Raw genomic sequence first — 14,748 nt, forward strand, 5'->3', positions numbered from 1 at the left:
GACGCTTTCTCTCCGGCCGGCGGTCAAAAACTCTGAGAGCAACCTTTTTTTTTTTTTTTTTTTTGCATGATTGGCGTTCAGCAGATGGATCAAAGATTTTTTTTAAGTACTCATGACTTTAGGAGTCTTGTTCAGCTTGGGACTGGAAACTGGGGTGATACCGTGCTCCGAAATCGAGCACCTAGGAGGGAAAAACATCAGGCGTACACTTTGGGTTAACACTGTCGTTCCTGTGATAGTAGTAGAAGACGAGATTTCCTGGCTGGAGATGGTCTGACAATGTTCTGCCGAGGAACTTCGGGGCAGCGTTCTTTCTGTTACCTGTATCCTTTTCTTTCCCTTGACCCGCGAACCTTTCCTCCGCACGAACGCTGACTTTCGACATGATTGGATATCTGCTGACTGACACGGATCTTCACCAAGCGGGTGATAATTGGTTCGTTCTGCCGTCGGGCTGCGATATCAGACCCATTCCTTATCAAGCATTGATAGCGCAGGCCGATCCCACTCTTGGCCGAATAGCTTGCTGGGACCACCACAATAACGCTCATCCATCTCAGTGCACAATTACAATGAGAGTCGGCATAGTTGGTTGACTGGCCGCTATTAGTTATCCGTTGCTCACCTGGCCATAATCCGGGCGAATCGGATCTTCTACTATAGCGGCTTCAAGCTATAATGACGTCCACGTACATACATCCCTGCCTTGCCATGGACACTTCTGATCGCGTTCCTGTCCCGAGGGCGTCGGTAGGGCAGTCCGACCTGCCCTGCCCCGCCGTGCTGCCACCCGCCATGGAATGCTCGACTTTGCCGTGTGGAGCCAAGGAAGGGGATCAGCAACGGTCACGGTACGGTGAGATTAGACTCAAGACGTTATCTCATCACCCCTGCCGCATCTTCTGCGAACGCTCTGTGCTCGCTTATCTTGCGACATGGCGACCGGCTCGGAGGCGTCGTGTCTCTTTGGCGCTCTTGACGCTCGTTGCGGGCTGTTTGTCCAAGACGGATGGAGGGACTGATATCAGGTAACCACGCTCCTCCCGTCCCGCGTGGAAGGATTGCCCTGAGCGGGTTTGCACAACTTGACAGCCGCGACGTGAGGAATGGGGCGGTCGAAGGCAGATGGTTTGATTTTCCTGGGAAATTGTCCGGGGGGGTCCCACAACGGATCGACCTCTGTTCCGCATATACACATGTGCGCATGCTGTCATCGTTCCATGTCCCCCGCCCTTCTAGGTCTTCGCCCCGCCCTCCCCGCCAGTACAATAGAGGACTGTAGTCTGATAACTCGATTCCATATCTCGCGACGACTTACTTCCTCCGTTCTACCCAACACAAACCTTCTGTCCCTACTTTTTCTTTTCCTCCTCCTCCTCCCCCTCTCAGATTCCAGCTCCAAGCAACACTTCCTCCCTCCCCCCACCCCAGCTACCACCCAAACAAAACCGAGAAGAAGAATTCAATTCAGCCAAAGGGGAAGGGGAAAAAAAAAAAGAGAGATGTCCACCCCACCCTTCTTCCCGGCCTCGGTCGGGTACGCCATGGTGATCGGGCTCGGCGCGGCCTTTGCGATCGGCATGTCGCTCCTCTCGTGGGGCCTGTCGCGGTACATGTCGGAGGTGCAGACGAGCGAGATGTACATGACGGCCAAGCACTCGGTCAAGACGGGGCTCGTCGCCACCGCCGTCGTCAGCTCGTGGACGATTGCGGCGACGTTGTTGAGTAGCACGACTGGTATGTTGTTTTTTTTCTTGTTCGGTCTCTGGGAGGGGGGGAAGGTATGAAAAGATGACTGACAGTTGTGGTTGTTGGGGGTGGTTCTCAGATGGGTATTTGTACGGCGTCAGCGGCCCGTTTTGGTACGCGTGCGGAGCCACGTTCCAGATCTTCATGTTCGCATTGGCGGGTAAGTAAAAGGCAGTGCGGTGAAGAAGAAGTGTCTCGTCTCTTGTGTGTGCTGTACCACCTGCACTTGCTTTGATCCCAGCACCTCCTTCCTTTCCCCTCCCCACTCACTCTCCTCCGCCAAGCGCTTCCACACACATGGCACCCCCAACCCAAATCTGACTCGAACCCAGCCATCGAGCTCAAACGCAAAGCCCCCCGCGCCCACACCTTCCTCGAGGTCGTCAAGGCGCGCTACGGGCCCGCCGGCCACGTCACCCTCATGTGCTACAGCCTGATCTTCCAGATCTTCACCACCGTCAACCTGCTCGTCGGCGGCAGCACGCTGTACGCGTCCATGACCGGCATGAGCCGGGACGCCGCGTGCTTCCTGTTTCCCATCGGGGTGTTGATATACACGTTGTTCGGAGGTGCGTAATGGTTCCACCTTTGTGATTTTTGGCGGGGCCCACGGACTGACTAACTGATGCGGGGAACAGGTATCAAGGCGACGTTTCTGACCGACTGGGTGAGTGAGTGCTGCTGTGATGTCGACGGAAGCGATGGTTTGGGATGAGGAGGAGGAGGAAGGAGCGAGAAACGAGACGTACGGCAGGAGGATAGGAGGCTGACTGTTGGCAAAAACGAACGAACGACAACAGGCGCACACGGTTATCATTTACATTGTGATGCTCACGACTCTGTTCATGGTGTACACGACTTCGTCTGCCATCGGCTCGCCGGACCGCATGTGGGAGCTGCTGCGCGAGGCGGCGGCGCTGCATCCGGTGGATGGGAACGAGGCCGGGTCGTACCTGACGATGAAGAGCCCGGATGGCGGGTACATCGGGTTGATCTTCATGGGCGCGTCGTTTGCGAGTTGTGTGGATTCGCAGCTGTGAGTAGTCTCCCTTTTTTCGTTTTCTTCTTCATGTTAGTGCGTGGCCGCCTGTGAAGAGCTTGTACGGATGGACGAGATTGGTAGAACATAGTGTCTATTCCACGACATACGGTCGGGAAGAAAAGAGGCGGACGACGCGTCAAGGACAACCGCTTGCGCCCCAAACACATCGAGGGGGAGAGAGAGAGAGGGAGAATCGGAGCCCACCGCCAAAGACCTCCGAACAAAACGAAAAACCACTGACCCAAACAAACCCCAGCTTCCAAAAAGCCATCGCCGCCGACCCGTCCTCGACCTACCCCGGCTACATGCTCGGCGGGCTCTGCTGGTTCACGATCCCGTTCGTGCTGGCATCGACCTTCGGGCTGGCCGCCGCCGCCACCGAGCACCTGCCCATCTTTCCGACGTATCCCGCCCGCATGACGGCGGAGGAGGTTTCGGCGGGGATGGCGATGCCGTACGCGGCGTACGCCGTCATGGGCAAGGGAGGTGTCGTTGCCGTGTTGCTGATGGGGTTCATGGCTGTGACGAGTGCGGTGAGTCCCCGACTGCGTCTTTTCATTTGCGGGGGGAAAGGAGACGAAAGCCACGGGAGTTGGTCCTGTTCTTGGTCGCATCTCGAGGCACCTCAAGAACCCCGGTTCCTCTTTCCTCCCTTCCCCTTTTTGAAATATGACCCAACGAGAGCGAGCGCGGAGAGAGAGAGAGAGAGAGAGAAGACACTCACACCCCACCCCCTATCCTTAGATGTCCTCCGAAACCGTCGCCACAGCCGCCCTCGGCACATACGACATCTACAAAGCGTACATCAACCCCTCCGCGACATCAACGCAGCTAGTCCGCGTCTCTCACGGCATCGTCGTCGGGTTCGGCGTCGTCGTCGCGTGCGTCAGCGTCGCCTTCAACCACGCGGGCTTCAGCGTCAACTACCTCATCACCTGCATCGGCATCTTCGTCGACTCGGCCATCGTGCCCATGGCCTGCACCATCATGTGGCGCAAGCAAAGCCGCGCCGCCGTCGTCGTCGCCCCGCTGTGCTCCACCCTCGCCGCCGCCGTCGCCTGGTTCGGCACCGCATACACCCACTACGGCGCCGTGACCATCGAGACGACGAGTCGCCCGCTGCCGTTGGTGGCGGGGAACATGTAAGTCTTTTCCCCCTCCCCGGTGCGAAAGCAGAAGTGCGACGACACGAGCAAGGAAAAAGACGAGAGTCGGAAACCATATCTGGGGAACATACGCTGACCGAGTTGAACCGCCGCCTTCTCGCGGCGGGGCACGCACGCACGCACCAGGATGTCCATCTGCGGTCCCATGGTGCTGACGCCTCTGATCACGTACATCAAGCCCGACGACTTCGACTGGGCCGTCTTCAAGCAGATCAAGTCGGACGCCGGCGGCGGCTCGCTCGAAGAACTGCAGCAGCAGTCCAGCAAACATCAGCAACAACGACAGCAACGACAGCGCGGCAACGAAGACGACGACAACAACAACAACAACGAAAGCCACGGCGCCGCAACTGCTGCGCAAGTAGTAGCCGTGACCGAAACTTCAGAAAAGGCCGACGACGAACAGGAGGAAGAAGAAGTAGAAGAACAAGAAGAAGCACACCAGCGCCGCCACGACGACCAAGTAAACGCGCGGCTGCTGGTCGCGCGCAAAAAGGCCGCCATCTGCTGCGTCGCCCTCTGTCTGTCCTTCTGCATCCTCTGGCCGATTCCCATGTACGGCTCCAACTACGGTGAGTGAAAGAAGAAGAAGAAGAAGAAGTGCAAACAATTCCCCCATCCTTCCGCGCCCACGAAAAAAAAAAAAAAAACCCCTCAACTGATCAAAAACAAAAACCAGTCTTCTCCAAACCCTTCTTCCGCGGCTGGATCGTCGTCGTCTACCTCTGGGCCTTCTTCGCCGCCATCGCCATCACCTGCTACCCCATCTGGGAGGGCCGCGCGTCCATCGCGCGCTTCGTCCGCTACGCAACGACATCGACGACGGGTGCTAAGAGCAGTAGGGGAAGACGAGGGGGGGCTTCTTCTGTCATCATCGATGGTGTTGGCGTATCAGAGGAGGAGCAGGAGCGTCGGGACGGCGGCGGTAGTAGCAGCACCGGCGACGACGACCGTATTGTTGTCGCCGCTGGCCCAGGGCATGATGGCAAGGCCGCCGACGAGAAGGTTTGATTGATTGCGTTGCGTTGCGTTGCGTTGCGTTTCGAGGGCAGGCAAGCGAGAACGGTTTCATTGAATCCTGGTTAAAGGGGTGGGGAAGGTGTTGAAAGGGTAGTTGGCAAGGGTTTCTGGTGTTGGGGCAAGAAGGCCTGTGTGTGTTTAATGCACGACTCGCGGGGGTTAGTTTTGCGTCGACGGCAACGGCAGCCGAGAGGCGAGAGAGAAAGCGGACGCGGAAATAAACAGAATTAAGGGTTCGCGTCAATCTCAATCTGGAGGCGAGAGATCCGTGGGATGCGGGGGAAGAGGCGATGGCTAAGCAGCGACGGTCGAGGCGCCCAGGCGCGTGGCGCCCATGGTTCGATTCTTTGACTCGTACAACATCAGTTGCACGCGCACGAACCGACGATACGACATGACGAATGAAGTGAAGGGATAAACGAAATTCATGATTCGTAGTAATCCATCCATCCAGAATTGCTGCTGGACGAGGCATATTGGAATGCTCCCCGTCTACGCCGCCTCTATCCTGCCCCGAGAAATCTATGATAGCGTGTCATCATCAGCTCAGTGCTCATCGTCCGTATCCTGATGCGATATGAGCAGTTCCGGGTCCGGCTCGTCCTCGTCCGTACTGTGGTAGTCGGGTCTGGGCTGCCGAGCCGAGACTTGTTTCGAAGCCGGTGTCCCACCCGGCTCGCCGTTTTGCAGCGTCTGGCTATTAGCCAAGCTGGGCTGGAACTCGATCTCGACGTCGCCGAGCTGCTTCTCGCGCTCGATCGTGGGCGATGTTTCTCCTGCCGCTTGCAGCATGGCCTCCAGCATCCGCCGCCCCTCGTGCAGCGCGCTGAGCTCGGCGCCTATGCACGCCACGAGCAGCTTCCACCCCCTCTCCTCGGCTGATTCCAACTGCGACTCGACGTAGTTGATTGTCTCGCTTAGGTGAGCTACGAGATCTTTGGCTTCAGCCGTTGGGTCCGTGCTGCTGCTCTGATGCATTGTTGCCTCGGTAATGCGTTTCTCGAAGTCGTTGATTCGGTGCACGACATCGTTCCACACGACGGCACCTTGCTCCAATGCATCGCGTTCTGTTTCACTTTCCCGACGAAGCTTCTCGATATTGGCCTGCTCTTCATCCCAGTGCTCCTTTGCCAGGTCCAAGGTGCGGCGTTTTGGGGGAATCTGGAAGAAAGGCGCCTCACTGGCTTGACGATCACGCGCCGCCGAATTGCGCAGAAACGCATTTATATCGGCCTCCAGAATCGAGAGGGACGCCTTGTACGACGACAGCTTGGACTGCACCGAGTTCTCAATCTCCGACACGTCCGCCAGCAGCTTCCGATGCCGGGCCTTGACCGCGCGCAGCTTGTCCTCCAGCTCCCGGATCTCGCCTTCCAGCGCGTGCGCCTCGTCCTTGAGCGCGGCCGTGTGGGCGCCCTCGTCGCCCTGCTCGATGGCGCGGATGTGCGTCTCCAGCCCGTCCTTCTGCTCCGCCCAGCCGGCCAGCTTGCGCACCACGGCCTCGTTGCCCGCCCGGTCGTGGCCCAGCAGCCGCCCCTCCTCGGCCTTGACCGCGGCCAGCTGACGGATGGCGGAGCGGATGGCCTTCCTCACGCCTCGGATCCCCCCAATATTGGAGTGGCGCTGTTGCGGGCGATGACGACTATCGTCGGCCGATCGTCGCTTGCTGTCGGCTGAGCTTCGTACGGTGGGCGTTGCGCTGCCGCTGAGATCAGCTTCGTCGTGGGCGGCGGTGGCGGTGCCGGCGGCGGCGACGCGCAAAGCCTCGTCCTGCTGGTAGAGCAGGTCCTGCAGGTCGTCGTGCAGCTGTTTCTCCTGGCGGCGCAGCAGGACCATGCTATCGGGCAGGGCGCGGTTCTGTCTCAGGCGGGCGGTCGACGCGTGGATGCTCGCGGTGATGGGGGCGGGTGGAACGACGGGAGGCGGTGGGGGCGAAGCGGCGGCGGATGGTTGGGAGCGGGGAGAGGAGAGGGCCATTTTCGTAGCTGGTGGTTGGTGCCAGAGCGGCAGCTCATGCTCGGACGCCGGCTTATCGCTGAGAAAGGACGACGAGGCGTGCTGCAGACGGGACCAGGAGCTAAATAGAGACATGGCTGTTAAAGAAAAGCAACGCAGGCGTGGAGGGTGAAGAGATGGGCACTCACCTTATCGGCGGTGGTTGATGTCAACCGTGCTGCACCAGCTGGCCACGCGGGCATCAGTTGTCTGGGAATGCGAGCCTGAGGCGTCGAGATGGCGGATGACCTCGCGCTAGCTGGGGAGCTTGGGGCAGATGCGGCAGGCGGGACGGTGACACACTGCCGCGTGGGCGGTGAGGGCGGCGGCCAATCAGGCGCAGGCCCAACGGCGAACACCACGACGGCTCCACGCTTCGGCCTCGAGTCAAGAAAAAGGCTTGTTCGCACAACCGTGCACCGGTAGACCCTGCGCCTGCTGGACCTGCGATTAATGCCGGTGACGCCAGCCTGCCTGACGACCGCACCTGGACCCCTCGACCCGGCAGACCGCGTTCCGGGAAGCTGCACTGTCGCCGCTACATTGCGCCGAGCGCTGCCACTGACTCTCCACGCGAGCCAAGTTTAGGCGCGCGTGCTTGTCTCCAGGGCTGCATGCTGTCTCTCCGCCTGGCAATTTGATCGTGTCCTCAAACGCCCCTTTCCCTCGCAATGAAAGGAAACGGCTCTCGCGAGGTCGAGACGGGCCTCGACAGTTGTCGGCTGAAACTCGACCCAACCGGACCCCGCGTCTTTCTCCGCCCGCTCCCTTTTCCGCACCCTGGCGGCATTTCCCGAACGGTGGTTTTTAACCGCAGAGTGGCCTGATGACTGCCGCGCCAAGCTGTCAACCGCCTGCATCCCCAGTCCCTACGCTGTCATCCACGCGGCGCAGCCGAACCACGCCCATGCCACCTGCCGCCTCCCGTAATCGCCAAGAGCGCCTTCGTGTGTGAGGAATACGTGAACTGAAGCCATTGCCGTCCGCTCATCTCAGATTGCAACCCTCTGTGCTTTCGGCCAAATCAGCGGCCACTGTGGCGCGCCTGAGCAGAAGCCTGCTCTACTCACCCTCCTGGACTCTGCGAATCTCACTGCTCTTCGCTATCTAGCTGATGGTTTGCCATGTTCGTTATAAGTCGAGAGGCCGTCCGACATCTTCATCCCCACCGAAGGAACGTCACTTCTCCACTGAACTTGGCCCGCCGGCAAATATGGCATCCGTCTCTTCAAGGGGCCTGCCGCGTATTGCTTCAGCCCGCATCAGCGCCAAGCCAAGTTGACGAGCCAAGTCAGACTGAATGGTTGCAATAATCCAGTCAACACGCGCCTGCCCTGCCCCATTATTGATCTCAGCAGTCGTCGTAGCGGCATCGCCTCTGCCAAGTGCTGAAGCTGCCACGCCCAGTCAAACCAAGATGAAGGCGCCGAACCGTGGCCATGTTCCAGGATGAGTTGGAGGCCTTCCGCGCTCATCATCGGCGCCTTGCGCTCTACATAAGCTTGACTTACAATTTGCCTTCCGTTTACACAAGGTTCACGTGTGTACAGCTCTGGCAGCTCATCGGTCTCGTCCTCAGTCTTTCTTAAGTCTCCTTCTTCCGCTCATTCGGTGGTGTTGACCTTCACTTTCACTCTTTTCTTCACTGACTACCCACCATCCGGGAGCATTCTCATTAACTGTCAATATGCTTTCCAACATCCTTCCCATTGCCCTGCTCCTCTCCTCGGCCAGCGCAAGCTGCCTCCACGGCACTTCGCTGATGCCTCGTCGCCTGACCAAACGTGCCGGCGAGGTCGAGGTCAGCAACTTCGGCTACACTGGCCTGACTGGCCCCCTCAACTGGCACAACATCGAAGCCGGCAACGAATTGTGCAACACCGGCAGCAACCAATCACCCATCAACCTTGGTATGGATCTTCACACCCCCCGCACATAACCCCAGTCTCCACCTCCACAAACACATCCACACACCACTCTTGGGATGTTCCCACTTCCGATTCTCCCCGAAAACGGACCCACTTTCCTGATATCACCCTCCCCCCAAGCATCCGTTCCTTCTAACAACACCCCAGACGATACCGTAGCCTTGGCAACCGAAGCCCCAGCCATCGACATCGCCAACGTCGAAGCCGCCGAGTTCGAGAACCTCGGCACCACGCTCGAGACCATCGTCAACGGCACGACCACGGTGGGCGGGCAAGCCTTCAACCTGGCCCAATTCCACCTGCACACGCCGTCGGAGCACCGCATCGCGGACGAGTACTTCCCGCTCGAGATGCACATGGTGCACGAGGCGGACGACGGCTCGGGAAGAATCGTCGTCGTCGCCGTGCTCTTCCAGCTGTCCGAAGACGGCGCGACGACGACGGACCTGCTGACGGCGGCGACGCAGAACATCGCCGACGTGGAGGAACCCGGCACGGTGACGGAGACGGGGCCCCTGGACTTCGCGCCGCTCGTCGAGCACCTGGCGTCGACGCCGCTGGCCAACTACACGGGCAGCCTGACGACGCCGCCGTGCGCCGAGGACGTCACGTTTCTCGTCACCCGCCAGCCGCTGCCGCTCGACGTCGCCACGTACAATAAGGTTAAGGCCGTCATTAAGTTCAACGCCCGTTTCACACAGAATAGCCTCGGGCAGGCGAACTTGCTCGACCAGACCGCCCTTGCTAATCTCGTCGCCGCCGGCGGCGCCGAGGAGGGGGTGGAGCAGTCGCTGAAGGCCGTGTCGGAGGACGAGAGCAAGGTGGCGGCGGCGACGAATGAGAGCGTCGCTGCTGCGGCGCCGGCGCCGGCGACTAATGCGGAGCAGCTGTATGCGCTGAGTAGCAAGCTGCAAGAGGTTGATTCTGCTATCCATGAGATCATTGGTTGAGGAAGGGGGGGACGTGTTGTCGTTGGTTTTCTCTTTCCATCTCATCCGGAGAATTCGCAAAAGTAGACGTCTTGCATCGTCGCTCCTCTTCTCTAGCCCACTTTGTTTGTTATGCCGCTTCTTATCTCAGTTCACCGTTTCGATCTATCGTCCCTTTTTCCTTCCCTCTCCAACTTCCGTAACACACGGTTCCGCGTTGTTGAGCGACGACGTTTTGAATGTTGAGATACCATGAAGCGAAACTGCTGTTCGGTAGTCGTGCTGATCGTACGATTGAGGCGTAGTGGGGTGGTACTTAGCGGGCGGCTGCTGGTGATTTCCATCGATACCATTTCATAGACAACACCAGCAACATCATTCATTCTACATGACTTATTCCGGGAACCGTTGAAGTCAACACTTTCTCGATAGACGACCAGCCCGCGTTCGCTTAAACCCTCGTGATTCTTACATATATAGCATACCGCTCGCTTATATTGCGACAATCCGGGGTACATGGCCGGGCATTACGTTATACCCTGACGCTTGAGACGTCTCACAGGGTTTCAAACACTATTTTTTCTTTTTTTTTTTGCAAGAAGCCGATGCTCAAGCGCTACCCATGATCTATCTCTCATCGCTTTCAACAAGCTTTCAATAAGCTTATCCATGGCGTTCGGATTCTTCGCATTCAGCAAGCGCAGGGGGTAAGGCAGGAAGCGACCTCTGTTGCGTCTTGCAGGAAAGACAAGCATACCCGTGCCACCGACCGTGCCGAAGGGTCGAGACATTTTTTCTAATCCGTACTACGGGGGATGGAGTGGTGGTGGTGGTGGTGGGTGCTGATCAGGCCGCAGGCAGGCGCGAGCTTTTGTCTCGATCGTCGCGTGTCTGGAACAGAGGCGGGGTACGTACATACCGGCAAAGGCGGATGTGGGTGGGGGTGTGTTGTTGTTTCTTTGCGCCTTGTCTAGGGCCCGCAATGCCTGCAGGTGGGGGTTGGGCGGGTTACGCTTGCGAGGTGGTGGGTGATGGCGGCACTGGGAAGAGAGACGGTGGAAGTTGAGTTGTTGGTGGACAAAGGACGTGTTGCGTATTTGGGTAGGAATGATGCGTTAGGCAGGATTCCAGCCGTGCATGCGTCCATTCCAGGCGTCGTGTGCCAGACGTTGGCCTGCATGCAACAACACCAGGTGTGGTCTTGGCGCATGGGAGTGTGGACTGTTACCTGACCTGCCTGCCTGCTTCCCGACACTGCCACTACCGGCTGGTTGCAAGATACACGGATGATTGCAATCAACTGTACATTTTTTTCCATCCGAGCCCACTCTAATCCGCCCCGCCATCTACTCCCTCCCGTCTCACTCACTCCACTCAACCACCAACCTCCACCTCCACCTCCCATGCCTCCATCCCCACCCCCACAACCACCACCGTCGCCGTCGCCACCCTCTGCGCCCTCCCTTCCCATGCCTCCTCCTCCTCCCCATCCGCCAGCCCCAGCCCCGCCAACACAACAACATCCGCCACATCCGCCACCGCCGTCCCCCGATCCGCCACCCTCCCCACCCTCACCGCCTGCACGCCCTCTTCCTCCTCCAACGCACCGCACTCAACAACAACCTCCCACACCTTAACCCGCTGATCGCTCCCGGCCGTGACGGCGAGCAGCCTCTTCTCCTCTCCCCCTCCTCCTCCGCCTTCGCCGCCTCCGCCGCCGCCGCTCCGCCCATCTCCCCCGGCGGCGTCGGCGTCCACGAACACCGCGCTCGTGACCGTGGCGGCGTGCGCGCGGGGGATGATGAGGGTGCTTGTCGTCGTCGTCGTCATCGTCGTCGTCTTGGTTTGTGAGGGATCGCCGTCGCTGCCAGAGGAGGGGGAGGGGGAGGGGTTCTGCGCTGCGGAGAAACGCAGTAGAGTGAAGGCGACGGCGTTGTCGTCGCCGGCGGTGAGGAGGAGGGTGGTGCGGGGCGAAAGGCGGGCGTGCGCGAGGGCTTTGATGGTGCTTTGGTGGATGGGGGTTCGAGAGGTGAAGGTTAGGGGGCGCGGGTCGTCGTCGTCGTCGTCGTCGTCGTCGTCGTCGTTGTTGTTGATGGTGGGGGAAGGAGGGAGGGGCCAGAAGGCGATGTGGCCGTCTGTGCCGGCGGTGAGGAGAAGGGATGGGGTGAGGTGGGTGGTTTGCGTGAGGCAGGAGGTGAGGTACGTGCCGACGTGGAGGAGGGCGAAGGTCTTGGTGGTGGGCGTGGAGATGTAGGAGTAGGTCTGTGTGGAGGTGAGGGTGTCAGTGGATGATTCATTGGATGGGCGCGGGGGGAGGGGGCGCTGCTTACTCTGATGGTGGAGTCTGAGTATACGAGCGTGATCCTGAAGCTGGCATCGGCTTCCGCACTCGGATTTGCTTGCGCGGAGAAGCCCATGATTCGTAGGTCCGGCAGTTCGCTCTCCGGCGGGCAGACTGCCTCGCATACGATGCCCAGACCGATCACTGGGAGCTGGCGTACCCTCCAAACAAAAAACTCCTCGTAGCCGCCGCTGCTGAAGAGATATCTTCCATCATCAGACCAAGCGAGGTGCTGGATGCCCGTAACGTGCTTTCGCAACACCCTCACGCATCTGAAATCGGGATTTGAGCTGTCATACTCGAAGATGCGGATGGTAGTGTCCTCCGCCCCGGTAGCAACTATGCGCGGGTTGCTAGGGCATGCAGCCGCAGCCTTGATCTCTCGCCCGTGACCACCGGATCTGATGATCTTGTGGGACAACCCATTCGTAGAATGCAGCTTTAGTGTGGAAGCCTGGTTCCATACGAACGTACCTCCTTCACCTACATCGGAAGGACAGAAGCTCCAGATGCGGTGTGCACCTCCGCACTCGACGGAGAAAATCTCCTGCTCTGTGGAAGCATTGATTACGACAAAGTGCTTGCCGCGGAAGCCGTACACAATGAGACTGCCTCTGTCGACGAAGCATCCCTCGATATTAGGGCCGAAAGGCAGGCTGACTTGGTGAGCAACGATAGCATGGCTATTGATGTGGATCTCCGTAGTGGCATAATGCCCGTCGCGCCCCGTGGAGATCAGGTAGCCAAGGTGATTCGGCTCAAGCGTTGATGAGTCGTGCGGTATCCACGCTAGCGATGTGACTGTCTCGGGTGCATGAAGCTCGAAAACGGCGCAGGATTGTACAGTCTCAACTTCCGAAGTCTGTTCCGGGGTTCGGTCAGAGAATTGTGCCACGGAGCCGTTTCTGGCACCTAGAAAGATCATTGTCTGAGAAGCGATTGGGGTGTACAGAGCGCTTGTGACAACGAATGAGCGCGGTAACTCTAGTGTCGTCCTTTTCGTTAGTTGGAGACCAAAGGATTCAGGATTCCATGAGAAGAGAAAGCTTTCAGCAACCTTGGCCCCGACCGTTGTGACGACGAGGCTGATGAACCCCGCGCCATCTGAGCCGCGAAAATGGGAGGCAAAGATTCCAGCGACTTTCCGATTCATTTGGGCGACAACGGGACATTGGCGAGTGCTGTCCTGGTATGCGAAGATTTTGCCGCTGCTGCCGGCCAGGAATGCCAGGCTGCACTCCGGCAGGCCAACTGAAACCGAGTAACCCTTCAGTTCGTCATTCTGGTCTATGACATGCCATACGAAGCCATCATTGTCATTACTGCCCCTGATGATTTTGCCACTGTTCGTAGCGGATATAACCAAACGATCAGAGACAAAGGAACAGCACCTATGCGCATCGGTTGTCGGCTGCGGTGAAACTGACTCGACGGGCATCCAGGGCCAGTGATGGCTGATGATTGCACTGTCTGCCGCACCAGTGCAGATTTCGAAGCCTGCAGGTTGCGGGGAAGCGGCTAAATCCATGGCCCAGATGTTCTTCCCAGAGTGAAAAGCACGCGTGTCTATAAGCTTGGCGGCCACTTTCAAGCGCTGCGGGGCCTGATCGTGTCCAGACAGGGTGCAGTCGAGGTCCCAGACACGGCTCGTTGCGTCTTCGCCAAAAGAGACGAAGCGACGGACTCTGTTGCTAGCGGAGAATTCAACAAAGCGAATCGCCCATACGCGCGAAGTGTGCCCCCAAGCTACGGCAAGGCAGTCGTCTTGGTCTGAGTTGACGTTGGCGCCGAAGCCAGTCTCTCGGTCCTGCACTAAACCAAGAGCATCGTCCGATGTGGAGAAGTCCCCTCCATCTGGTAATCGGGAGATATCCCAGATTCGCACCGTGCGGTCATCGCTGCAACTAGCCAGCAATTGTGTCTGGTCTTCCGAGACGAAGAAGGGCGGCGAGATCTGAACGCCAAAGACGGAACCCTCGTGGCCGGTGAAGAAGTGGTGGACGCATGAACGGGGCTTCTCGAGGTCGCTGAAATCGCAGGACCAGACCAAGATCTCACCGAAGGCGGTTCCTGAGGCGACAAGAACCTTGGCTGCGAAGAGCCAAGAGAGATGTGCGGAGTAGAGGATGCAGCGCGAACTGACGGTAAGGTTGGACACGGTCAGGAAAGTACTTGGCGAAGAGCTTGTCCAGCAAAGTCGTACGATTTGGTTGTGGGCAGTGACGGCCACAGTGGCAGGCGAAGAAGAGCTTGGGAGCGGGTTAAGCTCTTGAAAAGGGTGGGCGAGATCCAAAACCCAGTCTGAAACCCGGGCGGCCGGCCCCTGGTCCAGGCTAAATGTACGCGCATCTTCATCATGCGAAAGCCGCAGGTACCGCACCAGCTGGCCTCCGTACGCGATTACTGATGAATAATCCGGGCGGAAAGCATCGACGACTACAAGCCCGTGGACCGTCTGGTTTTCAAAGATTTTCTCCGTGAAGAGGCAGTCCGAACCGTTCTTGAGGAAGACGCGCAAAAATGGGCCTTCTGCAGTGAGGATAAATCGGCCTGCAAAGGCAAGCGCAGTCACCGGGGT

At 58.7% G+C, this 14,748-nt stretch overlaps 4 protein-coding genes across 4 annotated transcripts; 3 read left to right on the forward strand and 1 right to left on the reverse strand.

The window, feature by feature from the left end:
- Positions 1–1,544: 1,544 nt before the first annotated feature.
- Positions 1,545–2,789, forward strand: SLS55_009663 (uncharacterized protein; the record flags this gene model as incomplete). The annotated part of the gene is made up of 4 exons (XM_066781058.1): positions 1,545–1,737; positions 2,082–2,318; positions 2,388–2,416; positions 2,550–2,789. The coding sequence occupies 4 exons, from the start codon at positions 1,545–1,547 to the stop codon at positions 2,787–2,789; spliced, it is 699 nt and encodes a 232-aa protein (XP_066629004.1).
- A 451-nt stretch (positions 2,790–3,240) lies between these two features.
- Positions 3,241–3,937, forward strand: SLS55_009664 (uncharacterized protein; the record flags this gene model as incomplete). Its single annotated transcript, XM_066781059.1, has 3 exons — positions 3,241–3,245; positions 3,422–3,428; positions 3,536–3,937. The coding sequence occupies 3 exons, from the start codon at positions 3,241–3,243 to the stop codon at positions 3,935–3,937; spliced, it is 414 nt and encodes a 137-aa protein (XP_066629005.1).
- A 1,586-nt stretch (positions 3,938–5,523) lies between these two features.
- On the reverse strand, positions 5,524–6,954 carry SLS55_009665 (uncharacterized protein; the record flags this gene model as incomplete). Its single annotated transcript, XM_066781060.1, has 1 exon — positions 5,524–6,954. The coding sequence occupies one exon, from the start codon at positions 6,952–6,954 to the stop codon at positions 5,524–5,526; it is 1,431 nt and encodes a 476-aa protein (XP_066629006.1).
- Positions 6,955–8,734: 1,780 nt separating this feature from the next.
- SLS55_009666 (uncharacterized protein) lies at positions 8,735–9,850 on the forward strand (the record flags this gene model as incomplete). Its single annotated transcript, XM_066781061.1, has 2 exons — positions 8,735–8,882; positions 9,048–9,850. 2 exons carry the CDS (start codon positions 8,735–8,737, stop codon positions 9,848–9,850), a joined length of 951 nt encoding a protein of 316 aa, XP_066629007.1.
- Between the last annotated feature and the right edge of the window lie 4,898 nt (positions 9,851–14,748).

Source organism: Diplodia seriata (genome assembly GCF_021436955.1).
Source record: "Diplodia seriata strain FDS-637 chromosome Unknown scaffold_10, whole genome shotgun sequence".
Lineage (NCBI taxonomy): Eukaryota > Fungi > Ascomycota > Dothideomycetes > Botryosphaeriales > Botryosphaeriaceae > Diplodia > Diplodia seriata.